This window comes from Lycium ferocissimum, chromosome 4 (assembly GCF_029784015.1).
Source record: "Lycium ferocissimum isolate CSIRO_LF1 chromosome 4, AGI_CSIRO_Lferr_CH_V1, whole genome shotgun sequence".
Taxonomy (NCBI): domain Eukaryota; kingdom Viridiplantae; phylum Streptophyta; class Magnoliopsida; order Solanales; family Solanaceae; genus Lycium; species Lycium ferocissimum.
This window is the reverse complement of record NC_081345.1, coordinates 46,767,963-46,793,571: the sequence shown is the minus strand read 5'-3', so window position 1 is coordinate 46,793,571 and position 25,609 is coordinate 46,767,963. Positions and strand designations below refer to the sequence as shown.

Below are 25,609 nucleotides of genomic sequence, written 5' to 3'. Positions count from 1 at the left end.
TAATAAGCAAAGAAAAAAAAAGAGAAAATATAAGAAAGGTGACGACGCATCACGCAACCACACCAAATCGGCAGTTATATAAAATAGGGCTTTAATTCGTCGTTATACAACGATAGATTAATAATATGATACAATAAAATTTAAGTAGCACGCAAACATTGTATTAGTTGGTGATCATTCTCAATAGAAATCTTAAGATTCTTTTGGAAGTAAATTTAATAACATCTATTAACTATACTGCTTAATTCTGTTGAGCTAAGTATTCTCTGCGAAACATATAAACAAATAAGGTAAAAAAAATGAAGAAAAATACTTTGTGCCCAAACTTCATTACTAAGTCTAAAAGCAAATATCAATTGTTACTCATGACTTAACGAAATTTATAAAAAATTAAATGGTGAGAGATAATGCAATATTCTAAACGAGATTGCTTGGATTAATAGAATAAGGTCACATCACATTAATATATGAATCAACATATTTAAAACTCTGATCGCCTTCATTTCCCATCTTGACATATGTATATGGTCATTGATCTTCAATGAACATTATCTACTTTCCTGAAAAAGCATAAGAGCCAAGTGTTCTAAAAAATCGAAAACTACAAAAATGAGAGTGAAACTGACAGAAATGGAACTCTGAGTATGTGTTTGGTACAAAGAAAATTATTTTTCATGCAAATATATAGATAATTTTCTGGCTATTAAATTAAGAAAATGACTTTCTTCACTTTTGCATTCTCTGATAGTTCATCATTTGAAATAATTTCTAAATTTTAGAGTGTATTCATCTTCAATTAGATTTTTCCCGCCGCCTACTATCTAGGTGTATCCTTCTTTTAGCCCTAATCATGTCTAAGACGTGATTAATTTCATTTCCACTAGTGAATGACTGCCTTCCCTTACCTAACAATATCTTAATCGGAATAGTAAGACAAAGTTTCTTTTGAAAAGTATTTTTCTTCGTACCAGACACACCCTCAATTAAAGTAATTTTGGGTGACATATTTACCTGATGAATTGAACACTAAACTCTTTTAAATCATTCAATGATGAGAACTTGAAGATCCACAAGAGGGCTTAATGCACACAAATCCATTCATTTCTTCACCATGAAATTGAAAATCTCCATTGAAATGGCTATTGGAAATTGATGATTGATGTACTTCACTTGCCATTAGCCTTTGTTCCCAAGCATGATGAATCAATTGTGAGAAATTGGACTGAAGGGGTTCCCTAATTTGAGAATATGTACCCCCTTGGGAGAAAAATGGCTGATGGGGTATTATCCAATTTCCAATTATTGGATTATTATTATTATCATAAGTTGCTTCAAAGCTAAGTGCTGGATTATTTGCACTATGGTTGGAATTTTGGTCATGTAAATTGGTGTGAAGTGATAAACCAAGATCTTGATCATCAGCCTGGATTGAGTCTCTTGACATTACAATATCATGTGGAAAACTTAGGAAATTAGTTAATGATGTCCCTGAATTCATTGGGAAGAACGATTTCGAGGTATCTGCAACAAATTGTGACTCAGCTACTGGCTCTGGCATCATGTATGAAGAACTACTGCTCGGATTTTCTGCTACTTGCCTTTGGAACAACAATCTGTTGAAGATTTGGATTAGCCGATTGTAAATAACTGATAAGCAAATTAACGTTATAAATTAGTAGTTACGTACTTGTATAAAATGCTGAAATTGATTGTAATAAACAGTTAATGTATTTGGTAAAAATGTTGATAAGTTGTTCTTCTGGTAAAACAACTAAAATAACCCTAACTTGTTTTATAAAAAATTATAAATTTAATATTTGTAAGGCAAAGAATGAATGAAAATATGGAACGAAGAGGAAGTTAGTGATTTATTTTGGAAAAAGTACTCTGAGAATTAGAAAAAATTATTAAGAATAGAAATAGTAAATTTTTTGTCAAACGAAAAGTACTTATAAGTTGAAAATTCATAAGCTGGAGATAATCAACTTATGGCTTCTCACCGATTTTAATTTAATTATAAGTAATTTGGATATTTACCAAATGCATATATAAGTCACAAAGTGTATATAAGCTAATTTGACCAGCTTATAAACTTAGCTGAACATTTTCATAACTAAATAAATAAAATTAAGATGAGATAATCACACAATTTAAAAGAATCGATACCCAGAAGAAGAATTTGAGAGTGGTTCATGAGGTTCTAAGGCAATATTCCCAATTGAACCCACATCATGAGTTTCATCACTTATGGGTAAGTTATTTGCTACATCTTCATTTGGGTTCCATGGAGGCAACTCAGCCAGCTTATCAATGGCATTTTTTGCCTTCTTGATTAGCCAATCCACAGCTTTGCTTGGCCTGTCATAGCCTAATCGATCCTGCATGTAGAAGCCAATGTAATGTAATTACTTAAACAAGCTCAACTATACCTCAATATTTTTACACTTAACATAAACATATTTGAAAAATACCTATAAATTTCAGCAAAATATCAAGTTTTAAACTCATAATTGCAAAAATGCAAATGAATTCAGGATTGTGAGCATAAATACTAAATCCGTCAAATTTAAAATCACTACAAAAAAACAGAAGTTAGCGGCGGACAACTTCTATAGCTAAATAACAATACTTCGTCGCTAATTATATTTAACGACGAATTAACGACATAAGTTTAGCAGCAAATAACTTATGTCGTTGAACAACAAATGTCTGTTGCTAATCCTATAGGCTATAGCCTACAAGTTATTTAGCGACGACAGATTAACGACAAATTTCGTAACTAATTCTTCTTCTTTTTTTTTCTTTTTTTTTGATAATGAATCTTGGATCTGCCTCTACCTGCACGTCATAGAATTGAATAGCAGTGTGAGCAGATAACCGGACCCTACGATCTCTTGGACCTTTTGCAGTATAGACTTTGCTATGCCGGTCTTTTCGACCGGTGGACCGGAGAATGTGACCTCCTTCAACTTGTACTATTTCTCCTCCGGTGGCTCTCTTCATTGTAAATCTTTTTGCAGTGAAAACTCCATAACAAAAATTGAAAGTGAAAGTATATAAAGACAGAGAAATTTATTTATTGTGTATCGAAAAAGAATAAGAGGTTGGGCTCATATATATAAAGGGAGAAAAGAGAAGCGGTTATTATCATTTATATATGAAAGCATTTATTGTAGGACTCAAGAATATCTGCTCAAGCAAAATCTTGGTTTAAAGTTACTGATAGGAAATCTAATTGGTTGGCTGAAAATATAAAATCTTTTTGGTGATTTTTGGTGGGATTCGATCGTACTAGATATTACTTTAGAAAGGGCGTGTTTGGTGTGAAATAAGTACTTTTTATGTTTTATTTTCTCATGTTTGCAGATCAAGATGTGTTTGGAATAAATTTTCTCTAGAAACACAAGATCCTTACAAAAGAAAATGATTTCTCCCTCCGTGATCAGAGTAGAGAAAACACATTTGATAAGTGATTCTAAACTTGTCACCGAACTCATAACTCATTTTAATAACTGAGTTTGCAACTAAATATTTATCAATACGTAATGGATTTCCGAATATAAATACAAGGTCTAACTAAAAGTTTTTAGGTTGGTCTGAACCTGTAGGTAATACACCACCTTTACCCTGCCCGAAAACCACCCTTCACCACACCTCACTCCCACCCCGCTACCACATTCATAATGTTTGCTTAGATTATATTATAGTTTTGGTCAATATTTTTGACTTACTTATCAATAATAAAAAATAAGTAATAAGTTGATTTATTTTCTGGAAAAACAATTTTCAAAAGAATATTTTCCGAAGAGAAAAATTTCTTTCGTACCAAACGCACCCTTAGAGTTAACAAGAGGGTTTTGAGTATGGAAGAGTAAAGAAAGCGCAAACAAGAATGAATATGAAAAGCTGGAAACTATGGGTTTTAGAGAACGACTTGTCTTTGGCCTCTAATCAGATGATATTGACTATTGAGATATATAAACACATCACGTCATCTTTAATTCTTTATTACTACTAAATTCACTTTTCAATCATTATCATTCAGTAGTTTTCTTTTTTCATATTCTCACTTTTATTGGGAATATTCACAATACATATAGATTATTCAAGAAAATTTATCGATTAAAGGTGAAACGAATAAAGGAACACATTATTGTCTCAAACAGAACATGGAACTAATTATGGTGTTACGAATATGTGCCTCTGATGTTTTTATACCATAGTTGAGAGACTAACTAAGTACCGTATTAGGTAATTAAGTAGGTATTTCTTAGTTAAAACTGATTTCACTATTAGTTGGACAATAATATAGAGCATCTCATACCGCGGGGCGGAACTAGAAGGCCGTATGTTAGGCCGTATATTCTGCCCAGAATGGCAGCCCTCACTGGACCAAATGTACGGCCAGACATACGGTCCATATAAATTATACGGACCGTATGTTGGTCGTAGTAATCGAGTCGGACGGATTTTAAAATTGATATAAGGGACTCAACCTCATTTATTTCATTTCATTTTCTCACTCCACACTTCAAGAACACTCTAGAAAGCTCTCCATCCTTCTTCCACAAGAACTCAAGAGAAATTTATGATCAACTTCATCAAACCAAGAAAATCAAGTGTAAGAAACTCATTGGAGTTCATCCAAGGCAAGAAATCCCATTGGAAGTGAACTAGGGTTTTGGCTCAAGTGAAGTATTTCCACTCAAGGCTCATTTCCACACTATCTAAGGTAAGTTTTATGATCATTCCATATTGTTTAAGGTATTGAGAGGTTGAAAAACTTGGATTGTAGAAGGAGATAGAAAATGGGTTATGAATACAAGAATAGTGGCATTTTTGAGTAGTAGTTTGGAATGAGTCATGATTCTTGATATATTGTGATTATAATTGTGTTATAAATGATATTAAGAATATGGGATAAACGTTTCATTGAACGTAAATGCAATAGTGTACTATGATCATAGTTATGGATGAATTGAAGTGAGATTTGGGAAATGTGGATAATGTAGGTGTATGAAGATTGTTGCTTATCTTTGTTGTGAATGTAATTATAGATGTTTGGGAGTTGATATGTAATATGGGGAAAGTTATATAAACAAAGGAAATGTTGCCCAATTTTCTCTAGCTTTAATTGAGCATGTTCATGTGATCGATTAGCTAACGTTAATACGAACTCTCTTGAAGGTAGAAACGTGAGCATTGAAGGAGAACGATCAAGCGATAGAATAGCTAAACGAAAAGGTATGTGAGGCTAGTCCCTTTCTTCTAAGGCATGACTCCAATGGCATGAATTCTCCTATTTTCCCATGACTTTCTTACATTCCGGCAATCATGAGCCTATCATTATAAAGAGCTTCACATGAGATAGAGGAACGAGATATGTCATGAGCATGATAGTGATGATGATGAGTTAAGTCTAAAGATCCTAAAGCTAATGATTCTAACTATGATCCATTGATGTTGTTTATTCTATACACTCACCTTATATGCTAATTCCTTGAGGTGAGGCGACGAATGCTTAGGAATGCTCCATAATGGAATCGGGGGTTCACGACCTTATGTCGCCCCGATAAAGTATAGTTGTCTTTGAGTTCCTATGCGTGCATTATGATGAGTACATGATGATGATATTACACCGCGCCTATATGGCCGGGGGCACACACCGTAAGGCGGGCGGCGTATACACCGTGTCTAGATGGCGTAGGCGTACACCCGCTAGTGGGCGGCATGAGATGGTTACCCGGAAGCGGGAGGCACGGGACGCGGGCTAATGATGATCACACCATACCTATATGGTCGGGCAACTTATACACACACACACACACACACACACAGATATATATATATATATATATATATATGATGATGATGTTTATGAAGTAAGTTAGCATGCATTATTTCTATTAAAACTGACAGTCAGTTACAGATTGTTCTTTATTTGATATCCCCCTGTTTCATTAATGTATTATTATTGTTCATGCCCACAGGTAGACAGGGAGGTGATCCAGATTCATAGGAGCTATCAGCAGACATTAAGAGCACTCATTTGTTTTGGAGGTGCCATTGCTTATTATTTTGTCTATATATTTTGGGCACGACGGGGTCCTATCCCGTCCATATGTCTAGTACTCTAGTAGAGGCTCGTAGATACGTATGTGTGGGTAGTATGGTCTCACGATGTCCTTACTGTATGTATATCATTTTGATAGCCGAAGGGCTTATGTATATAAAGGTAGATATGTTTCAAATGAAAATGGTTCTCCTATGATTTTAAGCATGAGAATAATGAAGGAACGTAGAATGTATATGATGAGTAATAGAATGAGTGGTGCTCGGCGGTTAGCCTTGGATACCCGTCATGGCCCCTAGTCGGGTCGTGACATGAAGCTACCAATATGGTTCATCATGAATAGGTCCTAATATCCATGATCGATCATCTGAAAGCTATTGATACGATTCATTTTACGTAACCATTTGTTACCCTTTAACGATCTCCTAAAAGTTATTAATATGATTCATCTTAAACGAGAACTACAACCCATTGATGAATATCTGAAAGCTATCAATATTATTCACCTTACATAACGATCTATAACCCCTCACAATACCTTGGAAACTATCGATATCATTCATCTTAAGTAACTATCAATAGCCCTTAACGGTAACTTGGGAACGCGATCCTAAGAATAGAGCAACCACATGAAGTATCGACTTATAAGCACATGAGTATCCCTTATGCAACTTATGAAACCTCTAGCATGGTCTCATTATGCTTTTGTAAACTTTAGACTTCATAACTCATGTAAAGAAACAATAAACGGAAGTTGTGCCGTAGCGACGAAAGAAGAAATAGCCTTACATACCTCGACTCCATCTTCAAATGACTACAACGAGTCAATCCTTCCGTTAGACGCCTGACCCATTAAGACTGGGCTAATATTAACATAACTAAAGGCCAACCAAACACAACAACTATACCAATACTATTGTCGAGCAATCAAAGAGTGATGAGCTCCCGAGGCTATGATTCAATGGTGTAGTACTCCATACCTGACCTCCTTTTAACAACATATTAGCTCAACATGAGCTATCAAATCCCCCACCGATCTCCATACTATAAGAAACAACCCTTAATCAACTTGTACAATCACTACAACTTGAACTCACGACTTCTGATAACATACTAATGTCGCTTAAATAATTTCACCTTACGAAGATAAGGGAGGACATCATACCTTAATTGATGGAAGTACCAACCACCTTACTTGAACTTTCCAAGAACAACTCTAGCTTCTTGAAAAATATAAATAGAAGAGATGTTGTTCTTGAGAGAAATTATACTTGTCCCCTTAAAATATACATTAATATTGCTACTTATGTTTGGAAAATAACATTGTTGCCAGTGGCGGAGCCACATAGAGCCGAGGGTGTTCATCCGAACCCCCTCAGCCGAAAAAAACACTATTTTTACAATGTTAAAATTATTTTTTTTATGTATATATAGTAGATGTTGAACCCCCTTAGGCTTCTTCGTATGTTTACTTTTTTATATTTTGAACCCCCTCGGCGAAAATTCTGACTCCGCCACTGATTGTTGCCATGTTTTCATAAGAGAAATAGCTAATACCCCAAGGTCTCCATCTTTAAACTTTAAGACATATCTCCAAAATATAAATCATGTTGAAGTAATCTTTTAAAGTATTTAAACCAATGTTGGTCGTATATGGCCTTTGATTGTGATAAACAATGATGAAAAGACACTTCGAAAATTAAAAGATTGGAATGACGTTTTTTAGGCGGTGGAAGTCCTTTTATTGAAACGTATTGTTTACTGTATAAAATATACGGAAAAGGCTCAAATATGCCATCGAACTATCAAAAATTGTTCATTTATGCCACTCGTCAATGGTTTGGCTCATTTATGCCATCGAACTATGAGGAATGGCTCATTCATGCCATTTTTCAATAAAGTCAGTTTTACAATACCAGATATGACACTTGGTCACCAATTAGAGGTCCAAGTCGTTTAATTAAACCAAAGACAAATTAAATCCTAAATTAAACTAAAACCCGACTCACAAATCAATGGTTTAATTAAACGACATGGACCTCTAATTGGAGGCAAAGTGTCATATCTGGTATTGTAAAACCTGCGTTAATGAAAAATGGCATGGATGAGTCATTCCTGATAGTTCAATGGCATAAATGAACCAAACTATTAACGAATGGCATAAATGAGTCATTTCTGATAATTCGATGGCATATTTGAGCCTTTTCCGTAAAATATATTTATCCCAAATATAATACTTTAATAATATATAAAAATATATTTTTTTAATTAATCAATTCCTAAAATTCTAATTATATTATTAGTAAATCATAAGTATTTTATAGAATTAGGACATATACTAATATTTCATAAAGATTAAGACATTGATGAAAATTATATTTTACTCTCTCCATTCCACAATAAGTAGTGTTTTAGGCTTTTCATTTTGTTTCAAAGTAAGTGGTGTTTTAGGATTTCAAGAAGAAATTAATCTTATTCTTCCAAACTTACCCTTATTTATAATCAAGAATCATTAAGTAGCTTTTCTTTCTCCAGGCATTAATTAGGGGTAAGTTAGTAAAAACACTCATAATTTTCTAGGAGTGAGTAATTTCTTAAGGGGTGTGCATAAACTAAAAGCACCACTTATTAAGGCACGGAGAGAGTATCAAATTCTAATTTTTCCAACTTAATCTCAAGAGTACAAATATTTGTACTATTAATTCTCAAAACGGGAAAAGATAAGTTCTCTTACGAGAAAATAATTTATATTCTAATAATAAGTAAAATCTCATTTATGGATATCCTCATGTCATCTATATAATTTAAAGCGTATCCGAGAAGTGAAATAATAATAGCTACCTAAGATCGTACGTCTCGAATTTTTACTAAAAAGTTTCACTTAAAAGAAAATATATATACCTTGTCTAGACAATATATAACAATTTCAAGATTTGTCAAACTTACGGGGACTTATAGTTATTCCCAACTCGTAATTCTTATATATTTACTGGATACTGAATACAAATACAGAATCCGTGCAAACGCTACTGGATTCCCGGGAACTCCAACCCAACACCCAAAATCTGTTCCTGCTTTATGTATTGAAATTTAACTTGTGAAATTTAAAACTCCATGACAATAACTATATTTCAAAAACAGAAGCAAAATAATAACAAATGTTATCTTAAGTTCCGTCTAAAAATTTATAAACTTTAAATTTTGAATTCGAAAAAATTGCTCAATATGCCAATAAAGTACACACCAACCCTAAATGACGAATGATAGCAAATATTAACAGCTTTTGTTTCCATTGCTCTTTGTCATTTTGTCGGTTAATTTCTCTTTAAAGTAATGCACTTCCAACAAAGAAAAGGACAAGAAATTAAATTAAAGAAAAGATAAACGACAACTTGCTTTCATTCTGATTTACTACTTTAATTACTTCACATTTCCTGAAAGTTACTATGCTCCTCGTTCATCAATTAATTTCTAATACAAGGATTCACCATTTATTGAATAATTGAGTTGAAGTTATAAACTCCATATATATATGAACTTTAAAATTTTCTTGTGAAGCTTGGGAAAACTTATGAAGAACTTTAGTATTTACAATACTAGTGAAATATTGAAGAATTTGTTTGAGAAATATTTCAAGTGAAAGTAACCATACTAACTATTTTCCTTAAAGTGCAGTTCATGAGAAATTGGTAAACACGATCCCTTATGTTTAGGGTAGTTTTTAAAATGTTCCTTTAAAAATATATTCCACAGCAATTTTGGTCCTTTAAATTTGCTAAAAGTTAACATTTTTTGTCTCAGTCAAATGATTAACAAACTCAAATTGTTAGATTTAACCTGTTTGTGAATTTTTCTTTAACAGTGAATTCGCATTTGAAAGTGTAGATTTTGCTATTTTGATATATTTCTGAAGATTGATGTAACATTTTCATGTGCGGATTTTGCCACTTATCTATTTCTGATGTCTGATGCAGTCTTTAGTGTTGCGGCTTCTGAGATTAACATGAGTAGCGATCCTAATGTTTCTGGTTAAATTTTCTTGTGTCATAGTTCCCACAAAATCTAACAGTTAAAATTTGTTAAATACTTGACCGAAAATAAAAGTGCAAACTTTAACAGACTAATTAGAAGATCAAAATTCCTTAGGAATGTATTTAAGGAATCATTTCTTAACCTACCGAGACATAAGAGATATCTTGATATCAATTTCTCTGAAATTCATATTTAACCACAACTACAAACTCAACTCTATATACTCTTCAATACGACTTCAAACTCAACTCTATATACTCGCTCGTAATGTCAATTTCAAATACTTTTTTTTTATTTTTTTTTTAACTTTAATAAAATATTGTCCAAACAAGTACCAAGTAAATAAAAGAATATAATTTCCCTTCTAGGCGAGGAAGATCTTTGTAGTTACGTATGATAGTGAAAGATACAATTTGCCACATGCAACTAGCAGAGTGCTACCGCCAAACAAGAGGCAAAGGCGTGCCAATTCTTCATATAAAGCAATTTTGTACTATAAGTAATAAAAGACACTGTGCTTTGAAATGCTTTTTACCCAGCCGAGGGTCTATCGAAATCAACTTCTCTATATCTACGAAGTAGAGGTAAGATCTGCATACGCTCAATTCTCATCGGACGCCGCCTGTGAAATTACATTGGGTCTATTATTATTGTTGTTGTTGTAAATAATAAAAGACACTATGCTTTGAAATGCTTTTTACCCAGTCGAGGGTCTATCTCAAACAACTTCTCTATCTCTACGAGGTAGGAATAAGGTCTGCATACACTCTATCCTCCTTAGACCCCACCTGTGAAATTACATTAGGTATATTATTATTGTTGTTGTTGTTGTAAATAATAAAAGACACGAACTATGGTCATGGTAGAGTAGTAAATATTTTCTCTTTCTTAATCAAATGTCTCAGTTTCTAACCATGAGTATATAGTCGTCTTTATTAGAAATCACTTTTAACTTTAATATGAAACTTTTGGATACGAATCTGAATTGGTCGAGCCTAATATAAATATCGGATACTGAATGGACAAAAAAAACAAAAGAGAGAGAGAGAGAGAGAAGATGATGATTGATTCTTGCCCACAAACTCCAAAGGACAAGGAGTGCGTTAGAAAAAAGCATCACTCCCAATTGGAAACCCAATAAAGAGGAAGACTTTTAGAGTTCAATCGTGCTCTCTTTTTCTTGTTCTTTATTCCTAGTTGATAATGAGTAGCTTTCATTTTCATTACTAACATTATTATTATTATTTGCATTTAGTTCTCATTCCATTTCTCCTATTCATCCAACTCACACCACCACCGCCCCTCACTTCATCTTTGGACACTTGGAATTCTCATTGCGTTAAGAGTAAATTTTAGGTACGAGTATACAAACGGGTTCAAGTTATGTGTGCTGATAGTGTAAAAAAATTATTTATTTTCAAAAAATTTAATTTTCTTTTAGTATATTGGAAAACAAACTAAACAAAGATCTTACCATCGTTCAAAGGCAACACGATCGACTTATATCTGTTATGAGTAGAAACTCCATGTCCTTAAACGCAGTATCTCAGAGTATCAAAGCCTCTTCATAATTGTGGCCTTCTCTAGCTAGAAAAACGGCACACTGATTTGCCTCCGTCCAAAAATGTTTAAGCTTGGCTTTGTTGGCCTTCGATAAATGTCTACAATCTTCAATAATAGGTCGAAGCAAAAGATGTTGTACATCTCCTCCTTCAAATTTTTATTTATTTGTTCTGGATAAATTATTTATATATATTAAATGCAATTTTAACATAAATTTACATAATCAGAGTAATTGTGATGACTATTACTCCCTTGATTTCATTTTATGTGAACCTATTTGACTAGACATGAAATTTAAGAGAAAATAATTTCTTTAAATTTGTGGTCTTAAACATGTCATAATATTTGTGGCTATAAAAAAGCTTGTCATGTGCCGCCATGACAGAGGGCGAGCCGACGAGGGCTGGTCATAGGGCTGCACATAATACCTTAGGTGAATCCCACATCAGAATGAGAGAGGAAAATGAATAGCTTGTTAGTTACCAAGAAAAAATGAAGAGTTTTATAAGGCATAACACAAATTCACATGATACAATCACTTTTGAGCTCTATGATGGCGTAGCCCAAGGGATAAATATGTTAGGTTTGTGTTGGGTCAAAGTGGACAATACGTGTCATGGGATTGAGTCGTGGCAAATATGGTAACAAAATAGGATGCTCCCTGAATACGATGGTGGGACAAATCTCGATGAGGACATTGAGTCCCCAAGGAAGGCCAGGGGCGTTGTGACACCCATGAAAGAGTGTGAGTCCCTTAGGAGGAGACCGACGAGGACAGGTCACAGAGTAGGACTCATAAGCTTCCAAGTTGGCAAGTTTCTGAACAAGAGGTGCACATGATACCTTAGATGAATCTCACATCGGAATGGGAGAGAAATTAAAAATGAAGAACTTATAAGGCATAATACCAGCCCTCGTCGGCTACACCTAAGGTATTATAAGGCATGATACGAGCGCTTTTGGGTCCTATGATGATGTAGCCAAGGTATAAATTTGTGAGGTTTGTTGGGCAAAAGCGAATAATACGTGCCATGGACTTGGGTTGTGACATGTCATTAAGGCTAAAATACAATATTTAAGTAGAATCGTTTTCAAATTTAGAAAGTGATCATTCTTTTTGAAATGGACAAATAAAAAAATTAAATAGGTTCAAGTAAATTGAAAGAGAGAGTAATGCAAAGGGGGTCTATGTTCCGTCGCTATCAATATATAAAAAATTTATACCATCAACTTAGATGGCATATAACAACAAGCAGTGTAATTTTCAAAACAAGTTTGATATAGTATAGAACCTGCTATATTCAATTAACTTGCACTGACTATATGTGTAAGAAAAACTTAGATTATCAATCAGTATATATTAATTACTTAAGTTCAATACAAAATTAAATCAATTAACTTCATATGGAAGAGACAGAAGCTTCACGGGTCCTTTAAGCGGATTACATGATTAAATTTGAAAAGACGACCTATTAGTTTTGACAAAAAGATAAGAAAAGAAAAAAGGCTATGTTGGTTAGGGTTCCACCATCATATTATTCATATCGTATCTTCAACTGCTATTTTACACCTGTTTTGCTTATGATGAATAAGGAATTAAATAAATGATCACATAGAAGGGCTCGACTTATTAGTAAGTTAAAATATAGTTACTAATAATTAAAATTATACTATGACAAAATAATTTTAAAATAATCTTTTTACGCATCAAATAACACTCAATTCATATCTTTAAATTCGATCATGTTCGATTTTGAAGGGAAAAGTTTGACTTTAACGGCACGAACAATTAAAATGCGTATGAAATCATGCAATTTTTTACTTAAATAATTAATCCGACTTTAAGCCCATTATTTATGCTTGACGATGTTCATTTGCTAGTAAAATTTTAACCAAGTTTTTTTTTTTTATTACCCTTTTTTCGCGGGAATAGAGTTGGTTTATAACCAGACTCCGAAGTTTAATTTACAAATGCATGCATATAATGTATATCTTCATATCTAAATATGGAAGAATCGAGACTTAAAGGACGTAAATTAACAGAAGGTTCTCACATCTTCTTTCCGACATTGTTCACAGATGATGTCGCCTGGAAAAAGAATACACACACACGTGTTCATATAAATTACTCCCTCCATTCCATAATGAGTGACTTTTTAGGCTTATGCAGACCCAAGAAAGTCTTTCACTCCTAGAAAATTAGGAGTGTTTTGATTAACTTACCCCTAATTAAATGCCTAGAAAAAGAAAAGCTTAATGATTCTTGATTATGTAAAGAAGGGTCATTTTGGAAGAAGAAGATTAATTTCTTCTTGAAATCCTAAAACACCACTTATTTTGAAACAAAATGAAAAGCTTAAAAAGTCAATTATTATGGAATGGAGGGAGTCTATTGTAATGGAATAATTTACGTATTTTCTAATAATTATATGCCACATATATTTTCAAGAATAGATTGATCGATGCCAATGTATAACAGTTGGGACTTGGGAGGAAAAAAGAAGCAAAAAGTATCACTCATCTAATGAATTATTGGTGGATATTTAGCTGTCGTATATTTTGGATGCAGAGATGACAGCCTACTCTTAGTTATTACCTGAAAAAGGAATTTATTCTTACTCGTCTACTCATTAAGTCTTGACACCAACTTCTTTCATTTTCATTCCTCTAGCATGCAGAAGTTTCTTTCTGATTAACAATCAAGGGTTGATTTCAGTAGGTCGTAACAACAAGGTCATTATGCCACTAGCTTAAATACCTTTTTTTAACGTATATAAGTCGTCTGCATAGGGTTTTACCCATTGCTCAACTCGGTCCAATTTCAATTCTCTTAGATACGTTCTTTTTAATTAGGTTTTTACTGTGTATATTTTTCGTGAAAAGCAGCTTAATGAAACCGTAAAAAAATATTTTCATATGTCTATCCCATTTTCTCAAGTAAACGTGGAATGTACACTGCGCCAAAACGGAGGCAACCCAAACCCCCAAGGAAAAAAAGGAAAAAGGATTTGATATGCATGTTTCATATCAAGAAAATTGACCGATTAATCTAAATTTGCACCCGGCAAGTTCACTAAAAGGATAAATCTCTTACTATCAAGGAGTTCTTTGTTTTCAAGATCTGAACTCGAAATATTTAATTAAGGATAAAGGAATCTCAACTATATATGACAACAGTGCGTATATATAATATCTTGTATTGTTGTGGTAAGACTCATTAAATTTTGAAATTTGAAATTTGAAATTAATTTTTTCTCAACGAACATTTACAGAATAATATGTTACCAATTCCAGGAATGGAAATAGAACCCAGTATCTAGTAAGCTATTTCCTCATTTAAAGATATGAAGAAAGACCAAACAATACTTAGATCATATAAATTAAATACAATACTACATTTCTTCTGGACAAATGTTTTCATATTTTTGAAATGAATCAATGGTAGCTTTATTAGAAATAATAATAATTTATTCATCATAATCTAAAATAGATTATTACAATGGTAATTAAACATTAATGTAACTTTTGACCGACTATTTTAATTCTCTTTTACCTTTGTATGACATTATCGATTCGATTTCTACACACAAATATTCTTTCAAGAATCATAGAAATTGACAACAACAACAACATACCCAGTATAATTTCACAAAATGGGTCCGAGAGAGTAGTGTGTACTCAGATCTTACCCATACCTTGTGAAGATAGAGAATTGACTAATGATTGAAAAATAGCAAAATTAGAATAAAAAACTCGATCCACAGGCCTCCTAAAGGGAAAAGGACCTACTAAACCAACGCTCAACGAAGCTTTGATATTTAAAAAATAAAAATAAAAAATCGAGGAAGCGATGTCACGAAATACTACTCCAAAGTCCCTTGGTCTTGGATTCGAGTCATGGATATGAAAAAATCCTTGATAGGGAGCGCTTTCATCTAATGGGCCCTACGTGGGGCGAATCTAGAATAGTCGAGCTCCAATGCAGGTACCGAATACCGGATGAAAAAAAAAAAAAGAAAAAAAAAAGAACAACTGCTCCAAATGTGCATCCGTCCATGAAGAGCATAAAGTAGAGAGTTATGATATGCACGTGAAAGAATCCAAAAGAGGACATGGACATGCTTGAGAGCTAAATATCAGGCTTTGAAAGCAACTTTGCTTCAATCCACGTTTGTTAAAAAAACGTGAAGAAGCCGCAAGAAGCAGAAACAAAAGCTGACATATATTGATTGATTATCTTCATCAAATGCCCAAGGAAAATCTGAAAAGGGTAGGTTTGCTCGCAATATGAATTTCATTAAATAAAATAATTTGATTAAAATGAAAGTTAAAGTGCGAAAAAAAGGGCAGCCCGGTAGCTGCCGCTATGCGCAGGATCCGGGGAAGGAACGGACCACAATGGTCTATTGTACACAGTCTTACCCTGCATTTTTGCAAATGACTGTTTCCAAGACTCGAACCCGTGACCTCTTGGTCACATGACAGGAAAGTCAAAGTGCGAATATATAGTGATTAAGTAATAAACATAAGAAGGAAAAAATACATATCTTATATTAATTGATTTGAAATAAACTTCGGACACAAATAATTTTTTACCGAAATAAATAGGGGCCTATATAGGCGATGAAGGAATTCAATATAACTAATTTAGGAAACTTGCAAGTTTCTCTTTGCGGAATCGAATCTCTTTCAATCACGACTTGAGTTACTGATCAGTAGGAATTATTACAAAAGTAACAAGAAATTCTTTGATTTTTATCGCCTAAATATCCTCTAGAAAAAGCACCAAACATTTCTTCTTAGATAATCCTAGCCATTATTTGTTTCTCACCAAGAACGTGAGGAAAACCTCCTTTCCCTACACTTATAATAGGGTAGGCAATCGCTTTATAATTTGAGCGAAAGATTAATTAATTGACTAACAAGTTAATTAACACCTCTAATAAATGAACCAATAATATTTTTCGATAGTGAATATGAGTAAATTTTTATTGCTCAGAAGATATAGAATTGTCTGCTTGCAATTTATGACTGAGTCAGTGCTGATCGAGAAATCCAATACGTCACTGTCCTCTTGACAACTTGCATTCACACATGGACAGGTCCAGGCATTCATAGTTGAGGCTTAGATCTCACTAATTTAACATATTAAATGTCACTGTACCAAAAGTATCCACTTAAGTATTTATGCTATGAATTTTGAGTTAAGCGATTGGATTTTGAAATGCATATTTAATTCTATCCATACTTTTTTTCTGTACAAATACATCGAGTTTGTCAATATAATGTTGAATTCTACTGAATTTACAAACTCAGCATTGGATTTGTCACCGTATCTAAGTAGCTAGGTATGAATTGAAAGACCATTTCATTCATTATATATTTCACTTGCCGTTTTATTAGTAAGTAAGTTTGTTTTATATTACCTCAATAAAGACGAAAGACCACTCCTAAAAGCAAGCTTACCAAATGGAAAAAACTTTGATATTCATTAATCGTGTTATTGTGGTTAATTGTGGGATGTAGTGTTCAAAAGGGAGTTATTAGAGGTGAGGATTTGAATCCTTTCTAATTGAGTATAATTTCTATGCACTAACAGTGTAAAACAGATTTACACGGTCAAGTCACAATCAAACTCCGTCATAATTTGTTGTATAATTTTTTCAATAAGATTTCCCACATCTTCAGACCCATGACAATTGTTAACAAAGGCTAAAGCTATATTAGCTAAGGAAATAACATAATAATATTGTCTTTCTTTTGTATTGCTGGATTGCAGCTTGAAGGCTACCTTGTGCATTCGAGAATTTAGGGTAACAATATTCGTCTCCCACTTCTGTGGTTTGATTCGCTTAGCAAGTGTTGTTGCTGGCTCAAGCTCGCTTTTTATACAATTTTAGACCGCAGAATATTGAGAAATTTTGAATAAGAACGTCGCTAAGAAAAATATGGTTACAACCGTGAAGATGGTGAAGCCAAATAGAGAAGCCATTATATTCCCTCTAAAGCTCTTCTTTATTGCAAAACCAAGCTCAAAGTAACAATATAAAATATTAGAACAAGAGAAACAATACAGAATAAAACAATGTAAAGATGATTTTCTTCTTTTCTTTCAAGTGTGTAGTATATCACATATCATACCTCTATTTATACTACTACATAGAGAGGGGGTTACAAGATTGTTTTGAATATGGCATTAACCCCGTGAGAAGGTGGGGGAGAATATGTGGTTGTGGGAGATGAATGAGGGAGTAGTGGAAGTGTGGTATAACTACACATAATGGTGCACATAATGGTGAATTAACTCCTAGAAGTTATGGACATCCACATTATCATATTTACAACACTCCCCCTTGGATGTCCGATAATGTGCCACGTTACGCATTATTTGCTGCCTCGTTAAAAACCTTGTTAGGAAAATCCAATGGGACAAAACTTTGACCAAGGAAAAAAGAGTGCAGCGCGTATTTTCTCCCCCTGATGAAAAGATCACTTTAGTTCTCGGAGACGACGCATTCCAATCTTGTATATCGAACTTCTCAAATGTCGAGGTTGGTAATGCTTTATGAACAGATCCGCCAAATTATCAATCGAGCGAATTTGTTGAACATCTATCTCACCTTTCTTTTCAAGATCATGAGTAAAAAAGAACTTTGGTGAAATGTGTTTTGTTCTGTCTCCTTTAATGTATCCTCTCTTTAGTTGAGTAATACATGCAGCATTATCTTCGTACAATATAGTTGGAATATCCCTTTTCAAAAGAAAACCACACATTTCCTGAATATGTTGAGTCATTGATCTCAACCAAACACACTTCCAACTAGCTTCATGAATGGCTATTATCTCCGCATGATTTGAAGAAGTGGTAGCTATTGTTTGCTTCATTGAACGCCATGATATAGCTGTACCTCCATATGTAAATAAATAGCCTGTTTGAGATCGGGCTTTATGTAGGTCAGACAAATATTTTGCATCTGCATAACCGATCATATCTGACTTGGATTCATAAGAATAAAATAATCCCATATCAATTGTTCCCTAAAGATATCTGAATATATGCTTAACACCATTCCAATGTCTTCTTGTTGGGGAGGAGCTGAATCTTGCCAATAAACTCACTGCAAACATAGATCTAGTCGGGTATTATTGGCTTGATACATCAGTGCCCTAATTGCACTGAGATATGGAGTTTCATCACCAATGAGCTCTTCATCATTTTCTTGAGGTCGAAATGGATCTTTATTTATGTCAAGCGATCTCACAACCATCGGGGTACTCAACGGATGTGATTTATCCATGTAAAAACGCTTTAAAACCTTTTCAGTGTATGTTGATTGATGGACAAATATTCCATTTGTCAAATGCTCAATTTGTAGGCCAAGACAAAATTTTGTCTTACCTAGATCTTTCATTTCAAATTCTTTCTTCAAATACTTTACACTTTTGAAAGCTCTTTAGGAGTGCTAATGATATTCAAGTCATCCACATACAGAGCTATTATGACAAATTCAGACCCAGACTTTCTTATAAAAACACAAGGACAAATAAGATCATTTTTATATCCTTCCTTTAGCAAATATTCACTGAGACGACTGTACCACATCCACCCTGATTGTTTCAATCCATATAAAGAATTCTGAAGTTTTATTGAACAAGTTTCCCGCGAACTTTTCTATGCTTCAGGCACTTTGAATCATTCTGGAATTTTCATAAAAAAATCGTGGTCCAATGAGCCATATAAATAGGCTGTGACAACATCCATCAGTCGCATATCAAGCTTTTCACGAACTGCCAGATTTATTAGATACTTGAAGGTAATTGCATCCACCACAAGAGAATATATCTCCACATAATCAACGCCAGGCCTTCGCGAAAATTCTTGTGCCACAAGTCGTGCTTTATATCTTACGACTTCACCTTTTTCATTTCATTTTTGCACAAAAACCCATTTGTACCCCACTGGCTTGACATCTTCAGGTGTTCGGACTATTGGTCCGAAAACTTCACGTTTTTCAAGTGAAGCCAATTCTGCTTGAATTGTGTCTTTTCATTTTGGCCAAACATTTCTCTGTCCATATTCATCGACAGATTTTGGCTCAAGATCCTCATCTTGTTGCATTATTTCAACAGCAACATTATATGCAAAAATATTGTCGACCACAATATGATTTCAGTTCCACCTTTTTCCCGTTGAGACATAACTTATTGAGATCTCTTCACTCTCATTGTTTTGAAGTATCTGGACCTCCTCTGTGGGCTTATCATTTATTATGTCTCGGGGCTCTTCTTAAGCAATTTCCCTCACATTATGATCATCTTGATCATTTATTTCTTTTCTTTTTCGAGGATTTTTATCCTTGGAGCCGATTGGTCTGAGAAGTGGCCTGGACTCATTTGCATTAGCCGTTTGTCCTACCGGGACATCAACTCGAACTAGAGCATTTGCAGCTGGAATATGAGATTTAGTAACTCTTGGAAGGTTAGTAAATGCATCTGGCAGTTGATTTGTGACATTTTGCAAATAAATCATATTTTGAACCTCTTGCTCACATTGATTTGTCGAGGATCTAAATGAGATAATGATAATGCATTCCAATCTAGCTCCTTTTTCCAACTGTTTATGTTCTCCCCCTAATGTTGGGTATACTGATTCATCAAAATGACAATCAACAAATCTTGTTGTAAATAAATCTCCAGTCATCGGTTCTAAATATTTTAAAATTGAAGGAGATTCATACCTAACATATATCCCCAACCTTCTTTAGGGACCCATCTTTGTGCGTTGTGGTGGAGCAATTGGAATATATACCACACATCCAAAAATTCAAAGATGGGAAATATTTGGCTCCTGGCCAAAAGCCAATTGGAATGGGGAGAATTCATGATAATTGGTTGGCCTTATGCACACAAGTGCTGCTGCATGCAAAATAGCATGTCCCCATACCGAAACAGGAAGTTTTGTCCTCATTAGCAATGGTCTAGCTATCAATTGTAGGCGTTTAATCATTGATTCTGCTAGACCATTTTGAGTATGAACATGAGAAACCAGATGTTCAACTGTTATTCCAGTGGCCATACAATAATCATTAAAGGCCTGAGATGTAAGCTCACCAGCATTATCAAGACGAATTTTCTTAATCGCATTATATGGAAATTGTGCTCTTAACCTTATTATTTGAGCCAACAATCTCGTAAAAGCCATATTGCGAGTTGATAATAAGCACACATGTAACCATCTTGTAGATGCATCAATCAAGACCATATAATATTTAAATGGTCCACATGGAGGGTGAATTGGCCCACATATATCACCCTGTATACGTCCGTAAATGCAGGGGATTCAATCCCAACCTTAGTTGCTGATAGTTTAATAACCAATTTTCCTTAAGAACAAACAACACAAGAGAATTCCTTAAATTGAAGAATCTTTTGGTTCTTCAAAGTATGCCCATGTGAATTTTTAATTATTTTGCGCATCATATTAGAACCGGGATGGCCCAACCGGTCATGCCAAATGATAAAATCTTAGAACCATTAAATCTTTTGTTTACTACAACATGTGTTTCAACCGCACCAATACTTGTATGGTACAACCCATAAGAAAGTGCGGGTAATTATTCATGCACAAACTTTTCCCCCGCTTTCATTGTAATAATATAAAGGTACTCAACTTGTCCTTCATTAGCAGTCTTGTAACATCCCGTAATTCCGAGATAGGTGTGAATGTATGAATTGTTATAGTTCCATCATTGAGTTCTTAATATTTCTGTATGATTATTAAGAATCTATCCGTAATCTATGAAAAACCCATATATCTCATGCCATGGGTTCATGCATGCTAGTTTATGATATATTATGCTATTTTTAAGAAAATACTATACATGTTTTACAAGTTCATGCAAACAAGCTATAATTCATGATATCCATGCACAAGCAAGTTATATTCATGAAAACCATGGGCAGCAAGTGCCACTTATTTTACATGTTCAAGTTTTTGGGAGTTGCTTTAATTACCGAGGAAGGCTTCAGATAGCCTGAAACTACGTAGCCACCGTAGGATGGGATCGCTCCACCCATGTCCCGGATGATCTCTCATAATGCAAGATCCTTTCATATTTTATTAAATCTCATGTTCCGGCAAGATCGAGTGTTCTCGTCGTACGTATGCACCAGACCATGGATCGGTTATAAGTTATTGCTCTCCCTATTTATGATATTTTTACCATGTTATATATATGTATGTATTCATGTTCATGACCAGGTTTCAGTTTCACTTTCAGTTCTTATCATTATTATTTTATGTCCCATGTTATTTCATTCAGTTGCTTTACATACCAGTACATTCAAAGTGCTGACGTCCCTTTTCTATTGTCCGGGGGCCTGCATTTCATGATGCAGGTACTGATTTACAGGACGACGTATGTGCTCAGTAGGACAACACTCGTATCAGCTTATTGGTGAGCCCCATCTCATTCGGGGTTTAGTCCACTCTTTGTTTTATAATTAGTTATGCATCTAAGGTATGCTGGGGGCCTTGTCCCAGCAAGCATGTTTTCCGGTCAGACTCATGATAGAGATTTCATAGACTAGACAAGTCAGTTATGTTATGTCAGACTTTCGGAGTCATATAGCCATTTTTGGCTCATTCATGTTATTTCCGCACTCATGTTTAAACAAGTATTTTTATTAAGTATTATGTCTTATTACGTTTTATAAAGGCTAATTATGCATTCACGTTATATTCCGCTCATGTTATGCCTCATGATGATTCAGCAAGCCATGTGGTTCGCTCGATCACATGCAGTAAGGCACCGAGTGCCGTGTTTCACCCGGGCGATGGTTCGGGGCGTGACAAGTCTCAACATGATAGCCATTTTGGCAAATAACCTTGAAACTTAATAAGTTTCTTCGAGACTTGCTACAATACAGTGCATTATTAATGGCCAATATTGTTCCTTCAGGTAGTAATAAAGTCACTTTTCCAGAACCCTCAATTAATTTTGTACTACCAGTTATTGTATTAACACAGACCTTTTTCATAACCAAATGAGAGAAATATTTCTTTTCTCTTAATATAGTGTGAGTTGTAGCACTATCCAAAAGGCACATATCTCCATTACTCATCTTGGATCCAATTGAAGACTGGAAAATTCTATTTATCTTCATAAAAATAAAAATACATCATAAGAAATACGGAAACTAACAACAGAAACCTTAAGTACTAATCCTTGAAAATAAAACAGCATAGAGAACTTAAGTACTTCTTGAAAATAAAACAACATAAGGACAAATTAAAACGCATAAATAAAAATAGCAACATAACACATTCCCCAGTGAAACGATCAAATCTCAATTTTGATCTCCAAAGAAGTCTTCAACTTCCAAATGAGTAATATCATCAAGCCCATCAAAATCATCATCCTTAAAAGCCAAATTAGCTTCAACATTATCATCATATTTTCGTGAAGGACCTGCCTCATCGTCATTTTTTAAAGTCATGTGTGACTCCACCCGGGCATTAGCAGAAGAGGCACCACCTCTATTTGCCTTTCTTTTGAAGGAATTTTGATAAAGCCTGGCAAAATGTTCAGGCGCCTGACATTCATTTTTCCACTGACCTTTCAAACCACAACGATGACAGCTGCTCCTTGAAGGATTGCCTTGATAAACCATATTGTTCTCCCTTTTATGGTGAGCACCATCACGACGATTATTATATCGTCCCTTGCCCTTGCCACGCCCACGCTCATTATTATGGCCCCGATTATTTTGTCTTCTTTCAGCTGGGCCATGTGCTGCTACCACATTCGCTTTCGGGAATGGACCAGTTTCAGTAGGACGGGCTTCATGATTTTTGAATAAAAGGGTATTATGTTGCTCAACCATAAGAAGGCATGAGATCAAATCAACATGTTTTTTAAAACCCCTTTCCCGATACTGCTGTTGTAATACTAAATTGGAGGCATGAAAAGTCGTAAGAGTCTTTTCCAACATATCCTCATTAATTATATTATCCCCACATAATTTCAGTTGGGAAGTAATTCTATAAATAGCAGAGTTATAATCACATACGGTTTTAAAATCCTGTAACCGTAAGTGAATCCACTCATAACGAGCCCTGGGCTATACCGTTATCTTAATGTGGTCATACTTTTCCTTTAAACCAGTCTATAATTCAAGTGGATCTTTCACTGTCAGGTATTCAACCTTCAATCCTTTATCCAGATGATGACGAAGGAAAATCATTGTCTTCGCTTTGTCCTAACTCGATGCTGTATTATCCTGAGTAATAGTGGCACCAAGACCTTTGGCGTCTAGGTGAATTTTAGCATCGAGTACCCATGATAGGTAATTCTTTCTGGAGATATCAAGTGCCACAAACTCAAGTTTCGACAAATTCGACATGATGATCAAAACTATCTTAAAAATATTTGAGTTAGAAATAATAAAATAACATAATCTCAGAACAGTATCTTTATTTCCACAAACCAATAACCTTTTTTTTTTCTTCTCACAAACAGTATGCACAACAAAAGTAAACATTACTCGTACAATTAATATATCATGTATCATAGTAAACTTAATGACATCACAGACGGTACTACCATCCAATCCTTTTGTGATTAGTGTTATTGTTCCATGTTTAGAAATTCGTAGTACAAACAATAGCTTTACACTTTAAAGTTAGTGGCATTAAGTAGCAAATTTGCATCAAATTGAAACTGGCAGGTACTTCTAAATAAACATTCTGTTTGAAGTTCATTGTTTAAAAAAAAAAAAAAAAAATCTATGATCTATCTAGTCTGTGTTCACAGAAAGATCACAAGCCACAACCAAATGTAAGTATGTTTAAAACAAATAAATCTGCCACTGAATATTTATTGAATCTTAACAGACAAATAAGACTTCACCTGAAAGAAAACCGAACTCGAACTAATGATGCAAATAGAATTAGAGAGCTTCGTCTTTGATAACGTATTGCAAAACCAAGCTCAAAGTAACAATATAAAATATTAGAACAAGAGAAACAATATAGAATAAAACAATGTAAAGATGATTTTCTTCTTTTCTTTTTAAGTGTGTAGTACGCATCACATATCATACCTCTATTTATACTACTACACAGAGAGGAGGTTACAAGATTGTCTTGAATATGACATTAACCCCTTGAGAAGGTGGGGAAGAATATGTGGTTGAGGGAGATGAATGAGGGAGTAGTGGAGGTGTGGTATAACTACACATAATGGTGCACATAATGGTGAATTAACTCCTAGAAGTTATGGACATCCACATTATCATATTTACAACATTCTTGTTATTTTTGCCTTTTTTTTTTCCTATGCGAAATTGGGTTATATATAGTTGGTTGTGTATTACAACAAAGTGAAAAGCTCATTGTTTCAGTAATAAATGCAATTTAAGGCATAAACCTACCTATTAATGCATGACGCATTAATTATGCGAAAATTTCAATAATGCACAATCCAGCATACAAAATTATTTTTGCGTAGCCATATTTTTAAGTTACACCGGCATAGTCATTTTTTCACGGTATACAACATTATACAACAATATACAACTTTATACACCTGGAGTAGACAATGTACCGACCTTGTATAAAAGTGTATATACAATATTATACAATAGTATACACTTACTGCTACTGGAGACAATGTATCAGCCTTCTATAAAAGTGTATAAGAGATGTTTATACACACTTTTACACTGTTATACAAAATTATACAAAAATTGATTTTGATCCCCTGCGAACTTCAACTAATGTTCCCCTGCACCGCCGTACCGACCACCACAATAGGCATCACCTACTCCCCGCAGCCAACTTCCCACCGTTGGAGCATCCAGAGATCAATGCCTTCCTCCTCTCCCCTTCAACGCCTCTCAAATTTTAAAGACAGATCTACCCCCACCGCCACTTCCACT

At 34.3% G+C, this 25,609-nt stretch overlaps 2 protein-coding genes across 2 annotated transcripts; both read right to left on the bottom strand.

Annotated features, from left to right (window-relative positions):
* Positions 1–300: 300 nt before the first annotated feature.
* LOC132053341 (transcription factor TCP4-like) lies at positions 301–3,116 on the bottom strand. The gene is made up of 4 exons (XM_059445330.1): positions 2,839–3,116; positions 2,167–2,378; positions 1,012–1,613; positions 301–560 (listed from the first exon to the last, which is right to left on the bottom strand). The coding sequence occupies exons 1-3, from the start codon at positions 3,001–3,003 to the stop codon at positions 1,046–1,048; spliced, it is 945 nt and encodes a 314-aa protein (XP_059301313.1). The 5' UTR covers positions 3,004–3,116; the 3' UTR covers positions 301–560; positions 1,012–1,045.
* Positions 3,117–23,017: 19,901 nt separating this feature from the next.
* On the bottom strand, positions 23,018–23,554 carry LOC132054117 (uncharacterized). Its single transcript, XM_059446179.1, has one exon. It carries the CDS (start codon positions 23,552–23,554, stop codon positions 23,018–23,020), a length of 537 nt encoding a protein of 178 aa, XP_059302162.1.
* Positions 23,555–25,609: the final 2,055 nt, after the last annotated feature.